The sequence below is a fragment of the Artibeus jamaicensis genome, unplaced genomic scaffold (assembly GCF_021234435.1).
Source record: "Artibeus jamaicensis isolate MK-2021 breed Jamaican fruit bat unplaced genomic scaffold, CSHL_Jam_final scaffold_537, whole genome shotgun sequence".
Lineage (NCBI taxonomy): Eukaryota > Metazoa > Chordata > Mammalia > Chiroptera > Phyllostomidae > Artibeus > Artibeus jamaicensis.
The window spans coordinates 27,793,568-27,818,346 of record NW_026522047.1 but is presented as its reverse complement, the minus strand read 5'-3'; the positions used below and the strand labels follow the sequence as shown (position 1 = coordinate 27,818,346).

Genomic DNA, 24,779 nt, shown 5'->3' with positions numbered 1-24,779 from the left:
TGATTTTTAGACAGTATTTAAGATTGTTTATTTGTTTAGACAACATTTAAGATTGTTTTTAAACAATGAAATTGTTTGAAATTTAAAACTTACCCTTGTAAAAACAGGAGAAATAATTTGCTTCAGTTGAGGAGGGGGCTGTACAAGAAAGAGTGAAATATTTCATTGAAGAATAACAGAGTGCACTTTGAGGTCCTAGATCTTAGTGTATAGTTCGGTGAATTTTTATCAGGCAAACCACCCCCATGTCACCACCACCCAGATCAAGACATGGAATATTACCAACACCCCAGATGTTTCCCTCGTCTCTCCTGTGCTGTTTCCTGTAATTGCATGAAAGTCTTATTGATTTCAACGTCTAAGTAATGTCTTAAAGTATTCACAACATTTCTGACCTTTTTCTTTACTCTCTGATTCATCAGCCTGCAATTTGGTATAATATTCTTTGATATTTGAATACCTTTTTGTGTTTCTTTAGTATAATTTTTCACTTGTAATCTTTATAAATAAGATATAAACTTAGCAAGTTTTATACATTGTAGTGACATAAAAAATTTAAATAATACTCTAGGACTTTTGTTTTTAAGCTATGGATTATTGATGAAAAGAAGTGGAAACCTGGGAGAGTAGATCACTCTGTTGGCTGGCCCCTGGACAGACATACCTACGGAGGCTCTTTCCTCTATCATTTGAATGAAGGGGAACCCCTAGTGGCTCTCGGTTTTGTGGTAAGTTATGTGCCCATTGCGGAAAGTTCTACTGTTAGAGTCAAGGGGTTTGAATATGGAGAATGTAAACTTCTTTTTATTGACAGTTTACATTTTAATTTTCTCAATAGACAGAGTGTTTATAATTATTGTAGACTTTTGTCTACTTAAACACACAAAGCTTTAGTAATAGTAGCCACTACCTGCTAGGCCCTGTGCTAGATATTTCACTGACAGCGCCTAAGTTTTGTAAAAATTCTGTGAACTCAGTATATAGCCTTATTTTACTGACAGGAAGACTGAAGTCTGAACAAGTTGAACAACTTTCCCAAGTACACCCATTAAATGACAGAGGCAGTTTACACCTGAACCTGTCTGACTTCAAAGCTCATTTCCACTGTGGCATGAGCTACCACCAAAAAGTCAATCAGCACTGGTTTTGAACCTGTAACTTTTGGGCCACTTGTATCTTTGTAGTAAATTACATTTTGAACATCACAAGAAATGGGAAAAATATGAATTTCTGCACCTTAGAATTGGTGGCAGCTTTATTGTTTAATGTCATTATTCAACCTATGTATTAAACACTGTTAAATTTATGTGTTTTGGCTGTTTTTGAAATCCAGACAAGTGTTTAGCACATAACCTTTGTGTAATTCTTCTAGTGACTTAATCTTTTCAAAGCAAAAAAGGCTTGGTTATTAAACTCAGCACTATGGTAATACCTAATATTTCTTGTCCCTTTTTTTCTTAGTGTGATTACATCCTGATTCTTCATTTTTGCCTCAGTAGAACTGCATATAGCTTGTTTTTTTGTAAAGTTAGTATAGATAAATGAATAATAAATAATTACAACTCCTTTTGTAAAAACACAATGTGAGAGACACTTACCTACAAATATTTTTCTAATGGGGACTTTGGTATATAGAGCTCAGTGATTTATTAATATGTTCCAAATTTTAAAAGTTTTTCTGATTGTAAACACCAAGGTATCCTTTTGTTTACCCTTTCTTTTTGAAACAGATTTTATTTAGTTAATTAAATTGGGTTACTGGATATATTTCTCTAAGTACTTTGAATACAAGAAACTTAATATACATGTTTTCTGATAAAAGTTTCTCACAGTTTAGCTTGATATAATTTGAAATAAAAATGCCTACTTTCATAAATATGTCAAATTTAAATGTACAAATTTTAAGGTTGGTCTGGACTATCAGAACCCGTACCTGAGTCCATTTAGAGAGTTCCAGAGGTGGAAGCACCACCCCAGCGTTCAGCCCACGTTGGAAGGTGGGAAAAGGATCGCGTACGGAGCCAGGGCTCTCAATGAAGGTGGCTTGCAGGTAACTCTCCCACCTTTTGTATTCCTTATTTATGTATTATAAACTTAACATTGAAAATATGTTACGAATTTAAATAAAGAATAGCAAATCATCTCATGGGAAGAAATTTAGGTAAGCAAAGCACTTAGTGTTTTTAAGACTGTTACACTGTAGTTAAATAAATTACACAATGAAATTAGTTTTAAAAATATATTGATTTCTAGAGATAAATTCACAGCTGTTTGTTTGTTTGTTTGTTTGTTTGTTTGTTTTTAACCAGAAAGTTAAAGCTATGTGACCCAAAATCTTTCCCTTTATTCCTTAGCTTCCAGGAAACTCAAAGGCAAATTTAGTTTTCAGCAAAGGCAATTAATTCATCCCAACTATGTAGTAACATCCATGACTTTTAGGTGAGCTCTGTTAAGCTTTTACTCTTACTACGTTGTACGATTTTAGTATATGTTCAAAGTAAGTCTTATCAAATACAGTTAATGTATTAAATATAAACTAATTGAACAATGAAATAAGACCTAGATAGCTAACTATAATAAAAGCTGTTAGTACTGTTGTAAAAATACTATTAGATGGGTAAGACAGTCTTTTAAAAAATGAGCTCTAAAACGCATACCAAATAATTTGGAGCAAGTTACTTAACTTCTCTGGCCTTAAGGGATCATCTGTAAAGATAATCCCCTCTGTCTCTAATATTCTAGGGACCTAGAACTATTTTAGAAATTGTGTATCTTTTAAAAAATTGTTGTAAAAATAACAAGTAATAGAAAATTGGGTGGGATAGTTGATTGTTTCTAGTGTAATGATTTGTTTGCAACAAACTGATTAAATTGCATAACTGTGTTAAAGCCCATTAAACTCTTTTGAATGATGTCTATAATATCTAGTATCAGTCTAATTCTGTTCTTTTTAATTCATAGCATAAAAGTTTTGGTATATTAGGTGATACATACAGATTCTCATTTAAAAACATCTGCCTGATGTGCTTCAACACCTCAGATGGTTTTCAGATGAGCGGGAAGAGATGAACACAGATGCCCACCTTTTATACTTAAATTTTCTGATTTCATTAGTCAATTCAGAAACTTACTTTCAGTAAGATTTGAAGACCCGTAAGAAGCAATAATTTGGAACATTCACTTTTATTTTTTTGAGCTAACATATATTACATGGGTTTTTATTTCTCTTTTTTGTCACTCTATACCCAGAATTCACTTTTTCCTGGTAGGTTTCTTAATTATTTGTAGTCCCAGTTTAATGACTGTCCCAGAACACATTTCTGAGTGCAGCTTTTCCTTGTTCCCTAGTTCCTTAGCAAAATACCCAGTGCCAGTAAACTGCCCACACAAGCTATGACAATCCTCCCAGAACTGAAAAACACACAGTTTCATTGGGCCATGAAATTTTTATCCTTAGGACTTAAGCACCAGTTTGGAATAACTTGCACTAATAATCCACATCCTGTCTTCTGCTTTGTGAATCAAATAGTGTTAGCATAGCCACAGCGTTATTTGAGAAAAGCATCATCATTATCCACGTTCCTAACCATAATCTGTTTTCAGCTAGTGGCATTCCAAGAAGTCTGTGCCCATACTGCCTACTCAGTGATCCTGACATCATGCTCTAGTATCTAGGCGGTTCTGATCTTGAGTGTGGTCTGAGAACCACAGTCATAAATATGTCCCCTACGTGTATTGTGAAAGGATTGGGACCCTGATCCTTCTTTCACCAGCATTCTTCTGCCCCATTTTGCTTTTCACCACCTCTCCCTCACAGTTAGTATTTCCTTATTGAAAGAAGTTGTGGCCATACATGTCTCTTGCAGCTGAGGGCAGTCATTTCCCTGTTAATCCCCTCTCCTCTGCGTCACTTTCAACACCATTAGCCATTCTTCTACCACCCACCACTTTTTTTCATCGAAGACCACAGCTTACTTTAAGGAAGCCCTTGGAGAAGAAAAAATGCAGGAGAAACGAGCAACTCTGCAGTGGCTCTGTTCTTTCCTTCACAAACTATAGATTAGAGTACATTTTCCCTTGCAAACCACCTCTGATGTAGCTGCCCCATTGTTGGGTATATATAGGCTTTTGTTGGCTAACACAAAAAATCACCAGCCTTTAATACATGGTTTTTTTTTTATCAGAAATGTATATTGAGGCCCAAACAACTGTCTTAAAATTTATTTTGGAAATTCAGCTTATTTTCATGTTAATTAAAATGTTATTTAAAGTAATAGCTAATTGTAGTGATACCATGATTAGAACCTGAGTTTTCTATCCCTGGATATCAAAGTAAAATTAAAAGGGTATATAGGTGTAAGATAATATCCTTTATATTATCATGCTTTACACAGAATGTATGTAAAAGCAAATCACAATTTAGAATAATAGTTATTTAGGTTTAGAGAATATATTTTGCTATGACATGGTAAGTATACATATAAACATTTTATTTAAATATGTTGATCCTCTGGTAGGTTCATGGTGGGGAGAAAGAAGGAAAAGTTCTTAATACAAAAATAGTAATAGTTCTAATCCTCATTCATAGAGGAGGGGGAAAACTGCCCTTGCTCTAATTTTTTTTCTTCAGTATATTCACTTTTCTGTATTTTTTAAAAAGTGTTTCCCTCCATCATTTGAAGACTTAAGAGGCTACTATAATTTCAAATAATTTGGAATGGTCAGTTTTGCATGTTTAATTTGACTAACAGTACACTGTAAATGTTTCTTTCCTCAGTCTATACCAAAACTCACCTTTCCTGGTGGTTTACTAATTGGTTGTAGCCCTGGTTTTATGAACGTTCCCAAGATCAAAGGTACCCACACAGCAATGAAAAGCGGAGCTTTGGCAGCAGAATCTATTTTTAATCAACTAACTAATGAAAATCTACAATCAAAGACAATAGGTAAGAACTTTCTACTTAAAGTATAGAAAATTGTCAGGCTTTTCACTGAGACATTAAAAAGAAGTTACTTAAACATACAGTCAGTGTATAGCTAGAACATGAAAATAAATACAGTTAAAAATCTTGGGGTTTTTTTTTCATATAGTTTATTGATTATGCTATTACAGTTGTCCCAGTTTTTCCTCCACTCCCCACTCCACCCAGACCTCTCCATTCCTCCTGGCAATCCCCCCCACTCCCTACTTAGTTCATGCTCATGAGTCATGTGTGTAAGTTCTTTGGCTACTTCATTTCCTATACTGTTCTTAACAGCCCCCTGTCTATTTCATAGCTACCAATTTGTACTTCTTAATCCCTGCACCTTTTTCCCCATTCTCTCCCTTCCCCCTCCAAGATGATAACCCTCCAGATGATCTCCATACCTGATTCTGTTCCTGTTCTGCTGGTTTGCTTTAGTTTTTCAGATTCAATTGTTAAGAGTTGTGAATTTATTGACATTTTACTGTTCATAGTTTTGATAATCTTCTTCATTTTCTTAAATAAATTTCTTAAAATTTCATATAATAATGGCTTGGTGATGATGAACTCCTTTAGCTTTACCTTGTCTGGGAAGCACTTTATCTGTACTTTGATTCTAATTGACAGCTTTTCTGGAGAGAGTAATCTAGGTTGTAGGTCCTTGCTTTTTTCATCACCTTGAATACTTCTTGCCAGTCTCTTCTAGCCTGCAAAGTTTCTTTTGAGAAATCAGCTGAAAGTTTTATGGGAACTCCTTTATAGGTAACTAACTGCTTTCCTCTTGCTGCTTTTAAGAGTCTCTGTTTATTTTTAATCTTTGGCATTTTAGTTATGATGTGTCCTGTGTGGTCCTCTTTGTGTCCATCTTCTTTGAGATTCTCTGTGCTTACTGGACTTGTATGTCTGTTTTCTTCACCAATTAGAGAAGTCTTCTTTCATTATTTTTTCAAATAAGTTTTTAATTTCTTGCTTTCTCTTCTCCTTCTGGTACTCCTGGTTTTGAATGTTAGTATGTTGGAAGTTGTCCCAGAGGCTCCTTAGCCTATCTTCATTTGGGGGGATTCTTTTTTCTTCTTGCTCTTCTGATTGAGTGGTTTTTTCTTCCTTATGTTCCAAATCATTGATTTTATTCTCAGCTTCATCCACTTCACTGTTGGTTCCCCGTAAATTTTTCTTTATTTCACTTAGTGTAACCTTCATTTCTGCCTGGGTCTTTTTTATGTTGTTGAAGTACCCAATGAGTTCCTTGAGCATCCTAATAACGAGTGTTTTGAACTCAGCATCTGACAGATTGCTTATCTCCATTTTGTTTAGTTATTTTTCTGGAGTTTTAGTCTTTCATTTGGCAGCCTCCCTGTGTATGTATTAGGTAGAGCTGCTTTGACTCCCTGTCTTAGTAGCATGGCCTATATAGTAAAGAAAGTGCACTAGTAAGTTAGATGGCGCAGAGCCTTAGGTAATCACTAGGGCAGGGAAACCTGTGTGTACCAGGATGATGGAGTCTCTGTTCTGTGGCTCTGTGTGTGGGAGGGCTCAGAAAGGGGGCTGTGGCCACTGTCTGGCCTCTGGAGTTTTGTCTGGGAGGATGCTATCCCTCAACACTTTCCCTGATGCCAGAAATTTCAGTTTCTCCCTGTATGCCACTGGTATTCTTCCAGCTGCCCCAGTGGTGGAGCCTAGAGGGAGTGAGTCTGGGTAAGTCCTGAGTCCATGGCAGGCCCTTTAAGAGGAGACACCTGAGAATCCAGCAGTTTCTTCCACTGCTCTACCCTCCACTGGTTTTTACAGCCAGAAATTATGGGGACTTATCTTCCTGGCACTGGAATCCTGGGCTGGGTGGTCTGGTGTGGGGCTGGGATCCCTTGCTCCTGAAGTATCCCTCCTGATTTTTATCCACCACACTTGTGTGTAGGAATGCCCATTCTGCATCTCCATCCCTCCTGCCCATTTGGATGAATGTGACTTCTCTAATTCCTTTGTTGTCAGACTTCATACAGCTCAATTTTCTGGCGATTCTGGGTGATAATTGTTTTATAGTTTAGTAGTAATTTTGCTGTGGTTGTGCAGTGAGGTAAGCGCTGTTTACCTGTGCCTCCATCTTGACCAGAAGTCTTGAGATGTTATTAATGTATATTTCAATTAACGTTAAAAAGATATGTATAGCATGTCTCTTTACACAAAGCATTAATATGTGTGTAGTGCAAAAAAAATGACCTACTCTCATAATTAGTCAGATTTTTACAGCAATGTTGCTTATTGACATCAGAAGTGAAATACTACCAGTGGTGCCCCACCTACTTAGAAGTGATTTCAAATTGGACTTACTGCATTATGTTACATACATGTAATATACATGCTAAGTTATCTCACAAATACTGAAGGGTCATATCTGGAAGCAGAAGAGCTGTGGAAACCGCAGAATCCAGCAACACCATTTCCTGGCGGGCCTGGCCAGCACAGGCGTATATGAATATGACCTTTCTGCTGTAGTGGACAGGAGCAGCTAGCACTAGACCTCAGTAAACCCATCAGCTAACAAGACCCTCTAATGATTCTCCACTTTTCTCAGAGGAATAGCCAAAGTTCCCTCACCCCTCTGACTCCGTCTCTGTTGACTTGCATTCGAGGTGCACAGGTGTCCTCGCTCATCCTGGAACACGCCAAGCATCCTCCTTCGTGGTCCTTCTCATGGCCAGCTCCCCCACTCCCTTCACCTCTGCTCAACCACCACTCTCCCAGTGGATCCCACTGATTTACAACACACACCTCACAAAGTACTCCCCCCACCACACACACATCTTTTTTTCTGTAATTTTTTCCACTTTCGACACGCTGTAATTCATCAGCTTTGTCTTCTGATTGGATGGAAAACTCCAAGAGGAGGTACCCAGATTAACAAATGTTATTCCATTTAGAAGTTTCCAATGTATTTAGGCCTTCAAATATCTTGGTAGGTAGGTAGGGCAGAACAGAAGAGGCAAGGTGAAGTGTGATGGTTGAGTAGTGGAGTGCTTTTTCTAATGTTCTTGCCCAGTGTCTTGCCCTTTTGGACCACCTTATCATGTACACACAGTACCACACATAGGAAGTACTGGAGCAAGTAGATCACCAAAGCCGAGATTAGGGATTAACCTAGGAGTTGGGTGAAGGAAAGGGGAGCCAGAACAGTAAACAATGACTGGAAAGAGTATAGTCACTATGTCGTTCACAAGTTACTAAGAACAGTTTTGTCCCGTTAAGTATTGAATGCATGCACCAAGTTTTAGGTATTGTTATAATTCCCTAGGGCTGCTACAACAAAGCAGCACAGACTGGGAGACTTAAAACAACATAAACATGAGTTCTGCAGGCAAGCAGTTTGAAATTAAGGTATTGGCAGGACCATACTCTCAGTAAGTCTCTGGATGAAACTTGTTGCTTCTCCCCAGCGTCTGAAAGCCATAGGCATTCCTTGCTTTGCGGCATAATCAGCTCCAATCACTGCGTCTACCTTTACCTGTCTTCTGTGTGTTGTGTCCCATAAGGACACCAGTCATTGGATTAAGGGCCCATTCTACTCCAGTATGACCTCATCTTAACTATTACATGGTCAACAACGCTCTTCTGACCCATACTTAAATACTGGGGGTTAGGACTACAGAATATCTTTTTTGTGGGACACAGTTCAACCCATAATATGTTGATCAATATGTTTCATTGATTAATTTTTTACTTTTATAGGTAGCATACCTTTTTTTTCTTTTATAGGTAGCATAAATTCTTACACTTTTTCTGGTTCACTAAATTTTGAAACTTAATTTTCCATGTGACTACTGTAAGAAATCAAATGCCTGTTAACAAAATATATGTAAAGTTAACTTTCTGGAAGATGCCAACATTTATATATGAAACATTCTTCATGTAAGATTCACTCATGAGGTATTTCAGTAGCAAAATACCTTGATAAAAGTATTTTATATTCCTTGAGGCAACTTCACATTTAGATTTCATGTTTTTAATGAAAGGACTCCATGTACCTGAGTATGAAGACAATTTGAAGAAATCATGGGTGTGGAAAGAGCTATATAGTGTTCGAAACATAAGACCCTCCTGCCACGGAATCCTGGGTGTGTATGGAGGGATGATTTACACTGGCATCTTCTACTGGATACTTAGGGGAATGGAGCCCTGGACTCTGAAACATAAAGGTAATTCCAACGTACTTGGGAATATGAATGTTGTAATTACTAAAAACTCATGAATGGGATACATTAGGTAGTGAATTCTTTTTTATGTTTTAAACCTGCTTTATTAATGACAAATTCAGTATCTTTAAGACAACGGCAATCATTATTATAAAAGTAAAGTTTTGGCCCTAGCTGGTATAGCTTAGTGGATTGAGCATGGGCCTGTGAACCAGAGGATCACAGTTCGATTCTCAGTCAGGGCACATGCCTGGGTTGCAGGCCAGTTCCCAGCAGGGGTCCCACGAGAGGCAACCACACATTGATACACTCTTCCTCTCTCCTCCCCTTCCCCTCTAAAGATAAATAAAATCTTTTTTAAAAAAAGTAAAGTTTTGTTTCTTTGATATATTTTCAAGTTTTTATTGTTTTTATAAGTACTTTAAAATTATTGCTGTATTTTTATTTAAAATCTTCCACAAAACTTTTGAAGGTTCTGACTCTGATCAGCTCAAGCCAGCCAAGGACTGCACGCCTATTGAATACCCAAAACCTGACGGGCAGATTAGTTTTGATCTTCTGTCATCTGTGGCTCTGAGTGGCACTAATCATGAACATGATCAACCAGCGCACTTAACCTTAAAGGACGACAGTATACCTGTAAATAGAAATTTGGCGATATATGACGGACCTGAGCAGCGATTCTGCCCCGCAGGTCAGTGCTGTGATTTCCCTTCAGTCCTAAAATACTTGGCTTTAAACATATGAGAAATATAGTCCCGTATCTTAGGAAATACTGTTTTATGGCTCTTACTCTATCAATGTTTAAATAATAGGGTTTGTGAAGCCCAATAGCTATTTGTCAAAAAGAGCCCTTCCATGTCTATCCCTAGACCAAAGGAAGGATTATGAACACCGGGTACCATCGCTTGTCATGGCCGCTCACTCCAAACACCACAGTATGTGTGTACAGATGCTTAAATACTGGTGATAGCCATGTCCAGCTCAAGAAAGTGGCCCAAACTTCAAATTCATCATGAATATTCTCTTAGTGATGAGTTTTCAACAAGAGTTATAAAACAGTAAATAGTATTTAGATATGTAAAAATTTAGTACACTGTGGAGAAATACTAAGCAAGTTTTAAGGGCAACAACTTTGACTGTCCTTCTGACTTTATTTTAATAATTTCTGTCATTATACCAGAAGAGGATAAGGACTGCATCTATTTTGTCTTTTCAGCTATAGCATCATATAGAACATTTATACACACACACACACACACACACACACACACGTATAAAACTGTAACTCAAAAGCAACCAAGACCTTAAACAAACCTTCACAGTTTCTGTAGCTGTTTTTTGGACTTCAATTTCTATTTTTGAATTTCGAAAGTTAAAAAAGGTACTTCACAATATTGTTTATTTCTCCTCACAGGAGTTTATGAATTTGTACCTTTGGAACAAAGCGATGGATTCCGATTACAGATAAATGCTCAGAACTGTGTACACTGTAAAACATGTGACATTAAAGACCCAAGTCAGAACATTAACTGGGTGGTACCCGAAGGTGGTGGCGGACCTGCTTACAATGGAATGTAAACTGCAACTGATTTCGTTTGCAGGCAAGTCTGATAGCCACTTTCTCTAAAGTGTATGGTAAGCTAACTTTAAAATGTTGAGACATTAACAAGTGTCAAGACATCTCACAGCATATTATTGATCACCATGTTCATAAAGTATCAGAGAAATAAAAAATTTTATACTATAGCTAAAAATTGTCCCATAAAAAATTATCAGTATTTATCTTAAAACTTCCTAAGTGACGTACCATCTACTTAACTCTTCAATGATTCAGTACCAAGAGCAGAATAAACTGTTGACCTTTCTAATGTACATTTGGATTCATCAAATTCAACTCTTCAAATATAAAAATAAATGCATATCGTAGACCAGAGGTTGGCATCCGGCCCACCACTTTCCTTAGTTGTACTGGAACGTAGGCATGGCATGCCCACTGGTTTACATACTGTCTATGGCTACAACTGCAAAAATCAGTTATAGAATAGAGTGGTCCCAAAATTTAATGACCTGGCCCTTTAGAGAAAGCTTGCTGACCCCTGAACGTACACGTATCTGTATTACCTGTAGGTATCAAACAGCAGCACAAACCAACCACAGTCTGCAGAGCTACATTACCAAATCGAGGGAAATTATATAAAAACTTAAGCTTTTGTCTGTTTATTCAACAAAGATGTATCTTTAGGTTGAACATCATTATTTGTGAATAATGTAGATGGCCATGAAAAAATCAACTTCACTGTAGTTTGTAACACTTTTATTCAGAGTGAACAGGTATCTGTATGTCTAAACTGTACACAATGGGAACTGAACTACCAGAGCAAACATATTAAAAGCAACATATATTAGACAAAAACCCTTCAATTCTCTTATTGCCTTTATACATCAATGTGTAATACTTAAGTATAACCAAATTCCTTATTAGGCAAACATTTTTGCATATGCTGCCTTCTCTTTTTCTTTCTGTGCCTTTATCTTTTGTTTGACTTTGAGCAATTCTGCCTGGATAGCTGCAAAATAAATATGTAATATGAATTATTTTTCAAACATCCAAAAAATGAGGTTGACTAACAAAGTGATGTTTTAGTATGATAGTTAATTCCCCCTTGATAAAACTCTTCTTGCCCTATTAACAGAATATTTTACACTGGGAAAGTAAACACAAATACAAAAATCACAAAGCAAAATTTTCAAAGACTGTCAATCGAGAGATTTTGAAATGACCTACAAATTTGCCTTCTCCTCCGTCATTAGAGATGGCAGTTAAGTGCCTCCTCTGTCTTACTTTAGTACTAAAGAAACCAAAGACATTTTTCATTTAAACCTTTTTTGTTGTTCAATTACAGTTGTCTGTATTTTCTCCCTACCCCTCCTGCCCACCCCCTCAAAGATACATTTTAATATCTGGTTGTAATAACACTATTAGTAATTGGTACATTTGAAAGACAAACTTATTTTTCTCAGTGTCCCAAAGCTTTCCTAAAACGTAAATCTGTTAGCTAGAATATTTAGGTTATGGCTGCATTCAGCTTAAGAAATGATCCTAAACATCAAATTCACCATAATATTCTTTTAGTACTGCACTTCTGACTAGAATCAAACCAAGAGGAACTAAATCTCAAATGATACAGAACAGATAGTATTCAGGTATGCGAATATTTGCATTCTGGAGAGGGACTAGAATGTAAGCTCTCTGAGGACAGACCCTGACTTATTCAGTGCAGTACGGCAGTGGCTGGCCCAATGACAGGCATTCTGTAACAGCTGTTGAACAAATATAAGTGTCTACATCTAAGTGGCAAAGGGTACAATATTTCATGAGGATAAATTCTTAAAGGACTAAGTGAACTTTCTCTACAAAAACCGCCAACTTACCTTTATCTTCTGGTGCTATCTCCTGAGCTTTCTTAAGATCAGCCTTTAATTGGAAAAATATTTTTAAGAAATATTAGGTGTTTGATTTATGAAGATGGTTGTCTTTTTAAAATTTGAAATTTAGAACAGAATTTTACCAATGCTTGGTCATATTCTTTTAATCCTTGCCATCCTTGAGCTCTACGGTAGAGTGCTTTGGTATTTGACGGGTCTATTTCAAGAGCCTTCAAAAATACAGCAAACATTAAACATATGTGCTAGATTTCAATTTATTGTCTGTCAGTTGCAAATCAAGCCTTCTCTGCTCTGTATGGAACTGGACCCTCTACATCTCTCCTCTGCCAGTTGGCACAATGTTCAGTTTTGTCAGTAGAGGGAGCTACATGGACATGGAAGAGGAAGCTGTTTCTCTTCCAGGTTCCAGGATGTTCCTCTCATTAGATTCCAGCACAGCTTGGTCAATAGCACTCAGCAGCTCCCCACAGGCAATGCTGCAAGCACTCTAGTGAATCCCACAAGCAGTGCTCATGAAGACCTCTGCCACCCAGTGAGCCACAGCCATCCCCTTTCCAAGGAGGTCTGGATCTCAGGGATCTTGAGATGTGCTTCTTCCTGGGGGCTCCATCCCAGCCTAAGCAGCTCCTATAGTTTGCAATGTATATCTGCCATTCCTATAACTTTAGAATTCTCTTTACTAGCCAATCCCTTATTATTCCTGTTCCCTCTTATTATATTTTTCTTTTACTTTAAACTTTCTCTTCAAAATTACTGTGTAGTTTTTATTTCCTGATTCAGCCCTAGCTGATAAGCCATTTTGAATTAAAACCTGTATACATTCTTTTACTTAAAATCTAGGTTATTTTTTTGGAGCATGAATAACTTTTAATAGATCTCTCCTCTGAAACAAATATTTTTAAAATAATGTATTTTGTTTACTTAATATCTTTTAAAGGTCAATACTCAGATTTTACTGAAAAAAGTTATTATCTGCCTCAAAAAGGTCAAAAAGATCCAGGGTATTGGTGAAGACTAATCATTTTCTCTGGTAACATTTTTCCCCCTGCTGTATGCTTCTTTCTAAATATATTCTTACCCCTACTCAACCCTACCAAATTGGGATCTCATTTTGTTTCCACTTGCTCTGGACATAACTGGTCTATGTACATAGCTCAATGTGCATTAAAATTACTGGGGGTGATCTTTTAAAATTCATGGTTTAGTTTGGGAATTTTTCAGTTCTACAATAGGGAGTCATAATTGCTCTATTTAAGGAAGGTAATTCTGGCACCTTTCTAGCTTTTATAGTTAGTAGTCCTGGATGTCTCCATCAAGAGAGCCAAATAAAATGTTCCTTGACACTATGGGTCTGTCTTTTAGTTTGGGTGCTTAACAATGGGCCCCACACTGTGCTAAATGCTTTACATGTTCAAGTCCTCATAACTATCCCATGAGGCAGGTATTACCTTCCATTGACAATATAAGACCTTCTAAATTAGGAACTTACCCAAGATCACGAAGTAAGTAACAAAGGTCTAATTTTTTTTTTTAAATGTATGACCGACTCCACACCCACATTCTTCCTCATTCCTGGACTTGTCTTCCAATGCCCAGCACATACTAGGTATTCAACATGTGAAATGAGTAAGTGAGCTAGTACATGTGCTTTAAGGGAAAAAAAAGGAAGAGTATCCTCATAGGTATTAAGCAACATAACAAGCTAAGTAAATGGATTAAGAGGAAAACTGAAGGTTCAAAATACTTAGATAAAATGAGATATTGTGTTTTATAGAGTCTCATTAGGTCCTGTGCCATGATATATGAATGTACATAAAACTGCTTCCCTTGAAGTTCTAAGTTATGACATAACCCTGTCAAAAAGTTCAATATCTACAGATTTACCTCCAAACAACTGTCAACTGCTCCCTGCCAATTTGACATCTTCAGTTTGCAAGCACCAATATTCAGCATGCAGCTTAAAGCTACAGGTTGCAACTTCAATCTATCTACTTCCTCAGTTACAGCCTTTGAACCTTCCACGTATCTGGAAAACACATTAGTAAAAGTGACATGTAATGCTGCAAGAGACTTAAGTCTGATTCTTCAACTATGCCAAAAAAATGTTATGCCATTCCTGATATAAAAAGTTCATCAAATGCTGATAAGTGATATTCTTTTTTTTTTTAAGATTTTATTTATTTATCTTTAGAGGGGAAGGAGAGAGGGAGAGAGACATCAATGTATGGTTGCCTTTTGTGCGTCCCCTGCTGGGAACTGGCCTGCAGCCCAGGCATGTGCCCTGACTGGGAATCGTGTGGTTCGAAGGCCCGCGCTCAATCCACTGAGCTACACCAGCCAGGGCCTGATAATTGATATTCTTAATATTCACTCTTTTCATTAATTGCTTTATTTTTTTTAATCCTCACCTGAGGTAAGGACAGAGAGAAACACACATCAATGTGAGGGAGAAACCTACAACCTAGACATGAGCCCTGACAGGGGATCAAACTTGCAACCTTTTGGTGTTCAGATGATCCTCCAAGCCACTGAGCCACCTGGCCAGGGCTCAACATTTTTTTTTAAAAAGTCTGTTCCAAACTTTCTACCAAAGTGTTCCAACAGGCCAAATTAAGAATAATAGTGCCCAAATTTAAAGATATACAGTATTAACGCTTCCTATTTTTAAAACACCAGATCTCTGTTAAAAGCAAGGTTCTCATTGTGGGGCCAGGAATGTAATGGGAAAGGTGAAGAGTTGTCAAAGTTTTGAGTTGTCACTTAACACAGTTCCTAGAGCTCAGTCCACTGAAAAGGGCTCAGAAACAATGAGCATACCCGGTCCCCAGGATTTGTGTTCTAAAGTCTACCCCCCACTGAAAAGAATCAGGGCTCCTTGAAGAGATCGCTGATACCAGACCTAGAAACAGGTTAAGTGGAAGATAAGCCTGGAACATCTTGTGCCAGAAAAGTAAGCCAAGTGAGCACAGTCTAAGAGGAATATGTCAAAAGGATGTAGAAACGGGGGCTTCCATTAGAAAAATCTGGAACCCTCTGAGGTCCAGAAATAAATGATGGTAATGGTGTAAGGGGCTGAACTGGAAAAAAAATCCCCAGGTCTATAGGAGGATACTAAAAATGGGGGTAGAAGGGACACTCTTTCAAACAGAAGCATGCCAGCTAATAACTGTAAAATGAGTGATCAAATTAGAAAGTCACGGTCCTACAACCAGCAATGTAATAACTGACTTAGGCAAGCATCTTCAATAATGTAAAACCACTGGATGAAAGGTAAAAAGCTGAATATGCATATAATCTCACAGTACCATCTCAGAGTACTTATTGTTTACAAAAGGGAAAAGGCACTTGTATAACACAGACACCTGGCTGACACCACTTTAATCAAGAGCCCAAACTCAGATTAGGCCAAACTGACATGCTGTCAATATACAGTATCATACAAAGTACACATCACCTACTTAAGTCCTCTTGCCAAAGTATTTATCCTTACCCTAGTCTTGAGGAAGCAATCAAACACTGATGGCCAGGACCTCCTACTTCAGACTCCCCAAAATGCAAATGACTAAAAAAACTTAAGGGTCTATTAAAGATTAAAGTAGAGACATAAAAGCAAAGGATATAAAAACCCCTGGAGTTTAGAAAAAAAAATTGGGGAAATTTAATGTGGAGTACCTATCAAATAATATTGTATCAATGGTATTTGGGGTGTTTTCATGGCAGTAAGTTTATGTAGAAGAATATCCATTTGTTAGGAAATAATTGCTAAAATATTTAGAGGTAATGTGCCATGGTATCTGCAACTTCCTTTCAAAACTGATCATGCAAAAACAAATACAGCTAAAGTGAACCAGTGAATGTAGGTTAAGGTACACAAGCATTCATTCATGTGCAATTCTTTCAACTTTTCTGTATCAGGAAAATTTTCAAAATAAGAAGCTAGAGGGAACCAAAAAAATGCAGTTATTTTAACATACCTGGTAGCTTTGCAAGTAATTTACCAAAAATACAACAAGCAACTCCTGAATTTCAGTTTATAATTCAAGTTCTTAAAAGTAATTTATTAAAAATGCTTTATTACCTTAAAACCTTTAAGTATTTTTTCATGGCCATCTCCCAGTTCTGGGATTTGAAAAAAGTATTTCCAATGTTTTTTAAGTCTTCCGTTATTAATAATATTTTATCTACCTGTATAAAAGAATAAAACATGTCGGGTTTTAATGAGTAATGTGGTTTAAGGCTAGCTTCTATCACTAACACAGATCAACACAAAAATCTCAAAATTTTAGCACAAAATGTTTTTAGTAATTGTATTAAAGTTTGACTAATCTGAAAGTACTCACGTCTTTTAAATCTGTATCTGCATCCTCGGGGAAATCTGGGTGCCTATCACCAGAACCATCTTCTGGGAATATTCCCCAATCATCCCCTTCCTTCAGTTCTCCACATTCTGCAATAATGCACAACTGTAAAAATAATCCTAAATTGTAGTAGTCCACTACTTTATTAATGGTACATTTTTTTTAAATCTGGGTTTAAAAGCTATACAGGTACAAGTCATGTGCAACATGGTCCAAGTCACTTCTGAAATAACAGGCTGATTCTAGGAGGCTCATCTATGAGATGAAATGCCCTTACAAGATGCTCTAATTAGGTGAGTGCCCTTTATAAACATTTCAAGTAACAGAACACTGTCACTATTTTAAAAATTATTTTATTGCTATTCAGCATCTCAGTATACACAAAGTAAGTTGAATATCTTATTTTCTATGCAATTTTCTTTAGATGGGGCGTAACTTTCAATGCCCTGTTTCCTTCATACACTGAGTGACAGACAGCCTACCTTCTGCAGGTATCTGAACTTCCAATTCTCACAACCCTACCAACTAGGTTGGGCAATAGTATTTTCATTTTGATTTGCAAATATTTGGAACAAGAGGACCTTTAAGTTCCATAATCTAGTTTAAACCTTTAATATATGTAGGATGAGGAATCACAGGCCAAGAAGAGTTTAATAAGATCAAAGCCAAACCACCAATTAAATCAGAGTCTAGACAAATTCTTCATTTCCTGTCCCCTGTACTACTGTACAGATTGACTCAAAATTTTCCATGTACAGGAAGACTTAAATCACCAAGATTAAAATTAAAATAATTTTTTAAAAAACATTTTTAAGTCCCCTAACCTTTTCTTGAATTTAAAAGAAGTTGCACACACAGGTTTCTATACCAAAAATACTTACATTTTCCCAGCTAATAATCATCAGGTCCTTTTACTTATATTTCTTTAATCAGCAACTACGATAAAACTTTGTACTTACTTTGGCAGGTTTTTCACCTTTCACTTCTACATTTTCCAGAATTCTTGCCACACCCATTCCTTTAATTAATTGGCCAAATACCACATGTTTCCCATCCAAATGAGGAGTTGGAACTGTTGTGATAAAGAACTGAGAACCATTTGTATTGCTGCCTGCGTTTGCCATGCTCAATAAACCCTCCCGGTCATGCTGTAGAAATAAAAATCATTGAAAGAAAACCAAGGTTAGAGGTTCTAGTCTGAATTGTTCATTCACATGAAACTAAGGTAGACTGTAATTTAGATCAAATAGTATTTGTGTAATTTTACTCTGTATAAATTGCAACCCTTAATTGTATAAATTGCAACCTTTAATTCACAAAATGTAGGATTATTTAATCACTTTAAACTTTCGAAAACCTATGAAATCAGTAACAGGAACAAAAGTGGAAGGTGCACTTCTAAAATGCTTCTATTTCATCCTTAAGATGAAGATGCTGCATTAAGGAAATACAGTAATTAGACTTTGCCTTTTTATTTTCTAGTGGATGCTTTTTTTTTTCCTGAGAAGCACTAAACAGCTTTCCCACTTTATGGGCCCACATGATGATTCTTCCTTTACACTTCAATAAACTGGGGACAGTGACAGGTTATTCAATTCAGTCTGGACATTTTACCAGGTACTTCCCTAATTTCAAAAGAACCCAAAATCTATGGCTTTCATCCCAGGTAAATCATTTCTCCAGAGAATGCCCAAAAGAAACTGCTGCAAACACACATACGGGAATCAAAGTTCTTCCTGGCACCAACCTTGTATCAAAGATTCTGCTGAAACACAGTTTGATCTTTCCACTTATCCTCAAGTTTGTAAAGTTACTATTCTTTACTGGGCCAAACACTAACATGCCTTTCACCCCTCCGATCTAAATCTAATTCGGCTTCAAGGTTACAGCACTGTAGAAGGTAAGAACTGCTCTGTCCTCTCAACAGGCCTCCTTTCGTTAGATCAACATTATCATCACATAACCGTAGTCTTCATGCTTTCTGCTAGCTTGCCTTTTTCCTTTCCAAAGTTTGGTACTTTCCCCATGAAATGAAATAGAATATTAACTTTATTTCCTCAGCCGCCTACTGCCTTTGTCTTCCCTCACTCACATCCCTCCTTCACACTGATGGGCATCCTGTTTGTTTCCCTCTACCCAAATCGCAGCCACCTTGCTCGGCCAGTTTGCCCAACTTATGTACAACCATTCTCCCTCAATGTCTTCCCTAGTAATTTCCACCACGTAAATCCCACCTTTCTGTTGCAGTGCCTATAGAAAGTCTCCATCAATTTAGCACTTATTTTCAGACTAGAGGTATCATCCAGTTGTCCCATGTTTTAATATTGTCCTCCAATAAAATTACAAATCCCTTGCCATCGAGTCCTTTCATTTTTACAAATCCTTTGGTGCCAGTAACAATATTAAACACACGTAGTTGCAGTCCATGAACATTGCTCTATAAAATAAGATTTTCTTCTCAAGTTATCCTGATTACCTTGTTCATATTCCTCATTTCCAAAGACATCACTTTACTTTTGTACTTACATGTCCATTCTTATAACTTGAATGATGCAATATAACCCGATTACATCTTGGGACAATGAAGGTAAGAAGGCACAGGCACCACTAATGTCCTTTAGGAGCTTGTACATTAACCATATCCTCTAGTCTGCAAATCCCCTGACATCCTGGATATTAGCGATGGTTTTGTTGCTCTTCAAATTCAAGCATAAAGATGCACAAGTTACCATTCTTCTGATAATGAGAACATTTTTCCTGGAAGCAATTTTGCCATACTGTGGCCACTTAAAAACTCATTAGCTTTACTGAAGTGTGTAAACTTGGATCACACTAAAATAACTGTAGCGTTTTTTCTAAATCATGTACCGGATGAAAGTTTTCCATATCAAAGATGCACGTTTACAAATATGATACCTTTTCCAAAAGAGTCTAAGCCCACTTGAGACATTTAGTGTGTCGTAACCCAACAAGTGTCCACACATAACACCCTTTGTTATCATAACATGCACTTTGTCTACTTTACCTTATAATAGAAATTCTCATCTTCAAACTTTTCACCATAAATACTTTCTCCACCTGTCCCATTCTGATTTGAGAAGTCTCCACCCTGAATCATAAATTTCTTAATAACTACAAAAAAGGAAAATAGCTTTTAGAAACTAAGAGAGGACTTCAGCAATATTAACTAATGAATATATGGTAATAAAGACAAGTTCCTGAAACATGATGCTCTAGTCACATCACTCTCCAAGACTTCACAATCTGAGTCCAAACTGGTTTTACTGCCTGATACTCCACTAATACTCAGAATATTAGTTCAAATGGCATCACTGCAGTACAATTGTCACCAGCATCCCAAAGTTGGATCTCTTAATTCTTCTCCCTCAGTAGCCTGACTCTACATCCATTTTAACATAAATCATAATGATCTCTCTCTTCTAGCAAACAATTAACTCCCTAAGTATACCTGTTTTTCATTCTTGTAACTGTGCATGGCTGGGCACGTTATTAGTCACTCCTGAATAAAGACCAACAATTTCCAGATCTATTATACCATAATGGAACTATTTCCGCAAAAATCATCTCTTGGTGTCATGGGTCCCAAGATCATCCCCATGTTCAGAGATTTCCTGTAGTTCATGGACTCAGCATTTGGTTGTATTATAGAAACACAGTAAGGATACTCAGCTGGATGACAAAAGAAAAGGTTACAGGGAGGGTCTAGAGAAATCTACATGCTTCCTTGTGCTGTCACTGTCAAAGAACCAGTTAGAGTACACATTCTCCACCCAACAAAGACAGTGTGGTAACATGTACAACGTTTCTGCACAGGAAAGCCCACTAGAGACTCAGCAGCCAAGGTTTTCATGGGGGAAGATCACGTAGGCACCCTCTGCCTAGCATGTATCAAATTCCAGACTCCCAAAAGGAAAACAACTCTAGGGACAGTAAACCACCTTTATGATTTCAGGACCAATTCGACATCCAAGTTCCCAGATTTCAGCCAATGGCCACCCTTGCGAGCAGACCTTTCTGAGGACGGCAGTCCAAGGCCTGCTATGTTAACTCTTTTCCACATACACTTTATTAGCATGTTAAATTTAACTACTCAAATGACTATCGTTTAGCTCTTTTATTTACTCATTAAATATTTATTGAGCACCTGTTCAATGACTATACTACATGCTGAGGACAAAGTAAGATATAATTCCTGAACTCACGGAACCTTCAGTCTATTGGGGGAACCATCAAACAATCACTAAACAGAAGTACGATTAGAAAGTGTGATAAGCTGTGTGAAGTGTCATATTTTAATCACATATCCCAGACACTTGAATCTTTAATCAGCTACAGTCTTCCCAAGCAATCCTGCCCAAGAAGTAGGTAAAACTTTTTTATTACCAGGCAGTCAGGTTATCAAAGATCTACTTTTTTTTAATTTTTTTTTTTTTGAGAGAGGGGAAGGGAAGGAGAAAGAGAGGGAGAGAAATATCAATGTATGGTTGCCTCTCATGCGTCCCCTGCTGGGAACTGGCCTGCAACCCAGGCATGTGCCCTGAATGGGAATCGAAATGCGATACTCTGGTTCGCCGCGCTCAATCCACTGAGCTACGCCAGCCAGAAAAGATCTATTTTTTTTATCATAGTCACTCCCTTTTTTCTCAATCTAACCACATTGAAGAGTTGGAGGACTAGTGAGTTAAGGTGGTCCATTTTTCTACAAAGAAACCTTAGTACTCTCCTGTAATTAATTCTACCTTTCACAGACCAACTTTAATGAACTGAACTAATGCCTCAGGTGTCTTGGAAACCAATAGTAATTTTAAATCTTCACCTCACAGTGTTTTTTCCCCAACTCCTATAAGACAGGATTTGATTATCTGTAACAGCAATTGTCAAACACTGTGCCACAAGAACTTTTAAAACATGCAATACCTGACTATTTAATCAGGGGCACTGACTTCTTTTCCCTTAGATTGTCAAATTAATGACAACAGCCAACACAACAATAGACATCCAATGTGAATGAATCAAAATTATCCCTGTATTTGTTGACAGACAAGCAAAAAATATATTTTGGGGTGTACCACAGAATTTTAGTAGTTGATGTGATAAGACAGAAAGGTTGAAAATCGCTGATCTATAAAAATAATCAGTTTCAGAAAATTTACATACTTCGATGGAATGGGCATCCTTTGAAATGGAGAGGTTTCCCAGTGGTGGGTCCAATGCCTTTTTCTCCTGTACATAATGCACGAAAATTTTCTGCAGTTTTGGGTACAATATCCGCAAACAATTCTAAGACAATTCGACCAACTAAGAAAATAAATAGTATATAGTGTCAATATACAAAACAAGCAATCATATAAGTGATAAAAAGACAATTGATAAAATTATGGCCACTAAGATTCCAAGTTCTCTTTGTTTGTCATTTTTCTAGTATTCAAATTTAGTCTATTTCATGTTAGACGCCAAGCACCTAGTTAAATCTGAAACAATTATTTTTCTACATCCTACAATAGATCATAAATACAATAGCTGAAAGATTAGCACCATAAGGGACATATGGTATATAAGTATAAATGGTTTTAAATTCTGAGTAATGTCTTCAACATGTACTCATTTTCAGTTACCAACTAACCAAAAGGAAAAAAATTAATTCTTTGTGTGGTCAGGTTGGCTGAATTGTAAGTATAGCTGTAGCCTTTGTGCTCTGTGAAGCCTGCCTGCAGCAGCTTTGGAAACAAAAGCTGGAAAAGTTCCTGTCCTAGATAAGCGCTGCGGGAGGTAAAAATAAACATGGCACTGGTTTCGAAACAAATTGAAATGTACATTAAAAGTGTGTGTGTGTGTGTGTGTGTGTGTGTGTGTAACCAACCGATCCACAGGGTCCCTGCATCCTGATATGTCCGTTTGTATAACATTCAAACACACTGCCTGGCCAGCAATTCTAACATATTGCAGAACAAGCGCAGTTCAGTTACGAAGCAATATGCTAATCCACGAGTTTAGGGCGCTCGTGAGCAGCTAACGTAGCCTGGGCAACCACGTCGCTACATCCTATTCTTTTTCCCAATGCCAACACAGAGAAACTAGTCACCAATCTAACTGGACCATTAATTTAGGAACCAGTAATAAAATAAAAGCAACAAGCAAGCTTAAAGTATATATAACATGAAAACTACTGATATAGCCCCCTGTGGCAAAATAGAAGGCGTGGCTGGACCCCACTGACGCACATCCCATGATCTCCTAAATGTCCCAGTGAAAACATAAAATAACTTTATTTTATGACAGGTGCACGGTGGCGGCGAGGTGAAAAATCTGGAGAGACAAACGTAAAAGCTACCACAATGCCCAAACCAGAAATTTCCAGAAACTTCTGCACAATAAATGGCATTCTACAAACTCGCTGCCTTAACCCCAACCCCAAATGCTTGGACATGTTCAGATGGTCCAGTCTGGGTGACCATGCCCTTCGCTCCAAGGAGCGGCCCCTGGCCCGAACCGCACCCCACCCTCGGAGTCCCCCGAATCCCGGGAAGCCCAGCCTCCTCGAAGTCATTCTCCCGAGTATCAGACTCCGCTCACCTCGTTCGCCTCCAATGTCCACGTCAAAGAAGACTCGGGGGTTACTGGGGTTGGAGGGCTTAGCTTTGGGCGATGGGTACGACATTTTGATTTGCAGACTCGTTTGGAAGCAGGTTCGGACTACCTCGTGGCCGCCGGAAAGCTGAAACTCGAGAGCAGTTCTTTCAGTGAAGACCTGGCGGGGCGCTCTGGAGCCACTTCCGGCGTAGGGTCCGGAAGCCGCAGCCCGACTTCCGGCACCACCTACCCTTGGGCTTGCCACGCGCTTGAGATGTTGCGAGTCAGTTTCTCCGTTTCGTACCCGCCAGTTCTACCTATTTTCTCTTTCACTGTAGGTACAGACTCACTTCTTTTTTTACTAGTCGCTTGAGATTCATCGCTTTTCCTGCCATCGTGGTGTGGAAGAGCTTTGAGATCCTATTTCAGTCTGTAACTGGTGTTTGGCTGCTTCTCTGAACTCAGTTTGCTTGTCTGGATGTAGGAATGAAAATGCTTACCTCGGAAATTCGTTTTAAGGATTAAAGAAGTAAATCAGCACAATGCTTGACACAGCCTGTGTCAAGCTATTCAATAGTTGCGCGTTATTGTTGCCTTGTTTTAATTTGATCTTCACAAAGATCAGTATAAGTGATAGAGGTTAAGCTAAACGCTCCAGACAGCTCCTGGAGCTGAGAGTCCAGAAGAGAATTTTGATTCCTGATAAAACTACGTTGTAGTCCCCTATTCCCTAATTTAAAGTCTAATTTTGAAGAAAAGTGGTATGTTCCTTAGCATTTTGTAATATTCTAATTGTCTATTCATTTATTTCATATTTCTCCCGTTAAGATTAAACTACACGACTACAGAATTTTTGTTCTTTTCATTGCTCTATCCCTAGCCCTTCTAACAGTGTTTGGCACATAACGTGCTCAAGAAATATTTTTGAATGAGTGAATGAGTTACAGTATGCTAATGACCTTGTGAATGTTTATAAGAGAATGTTAACAAATTTCATTTCCTTGGCCCTTTCATGTATAATTTGAAATTATCAGCTCTTCAATGCTGATACTTTCCAAATTCAGCACATTAAAATTAATATAAAATGTTATTTTCTTACGAGTTGATGCCCTTTATTTCCATTGCATTTATTCATTGTGGTTTCCTGAAAATCAAGGATAGCCGAGCACATAACCTCTGTGTCTCTTAATAAATAAGAGTCAGAATAAATTGTTCTCTAACCCATTCTCATT

The 24,779-nt window shown here is 37.6% G+C and overlaps 2 protein-coding genes across 2 annotated transcripts in view; one reads left to right on the top strand and one right to left on the bottom strand.

Moving 5' to 3' along the window:
- Nucleotides 1-16,933, top strand: part of ETFDH (electron transfer flavoprotein dehydrogenase) — a 31,923-nt gene extending 14,990 nt beyond the window's left edge. The window contains exons 8-13 of the mRNA XM_037125692.2: nt 588-728; nt 1,907-2,050; nt 4,778-4,946; nt 8,969-9,151; nt 9,621-9,842; nt 10,566-16,933. Of these exons, the coding sequence (XP_036981587.1) occupies nt 588-728; nt 1,907-2,050; nt 4,778-4,946; nt 8,969-9,151; nt 9,621-9,842; nt 10,566-10,729 (1,023 nt within the window). The 3' untranslated portion in view covers nt 10,730-16,933. The remainder of the gene's footprint in view (nt 1-587; nt 729-1,906; nt 2,051-4,777; nt 4,947-8,968; nt 9,152-9,620; nt 9,843-10,565) is intronic.
- Nucleotides 11,353-23,753, bottom strand: PPID (peptidylprolyl isomerase D). The gene is made up of 10 exons (XM_037125693.2): nt 23,551-23,753; nt 22,135-22,275; nt 19,982-20,088; nt 17,916-18,104; nt 16,939-17,061; nt 16,677-16,783; nt 14,483-14,624; nt 12,721-12,807; nt 12,584-12,626; nt 11,353-11,718 (listed from the first exon to the last, which is right to left on the bottom strand). The coding sequence occupies exons 1-10, from the start codon at nt 23,633-23,635 to the stop codon at nt 11,630-11,632; spliced, it is 1,113 nt and encodes a 370-aa protein (XP_036981588.2). The 5' UTR covers nt 23,636-23,753; the 3' UTR covers nt 11,353-11,629.
- Between the last annotated feature and the right edge of the window lie 1,026 nt (nt 23,754-24,779).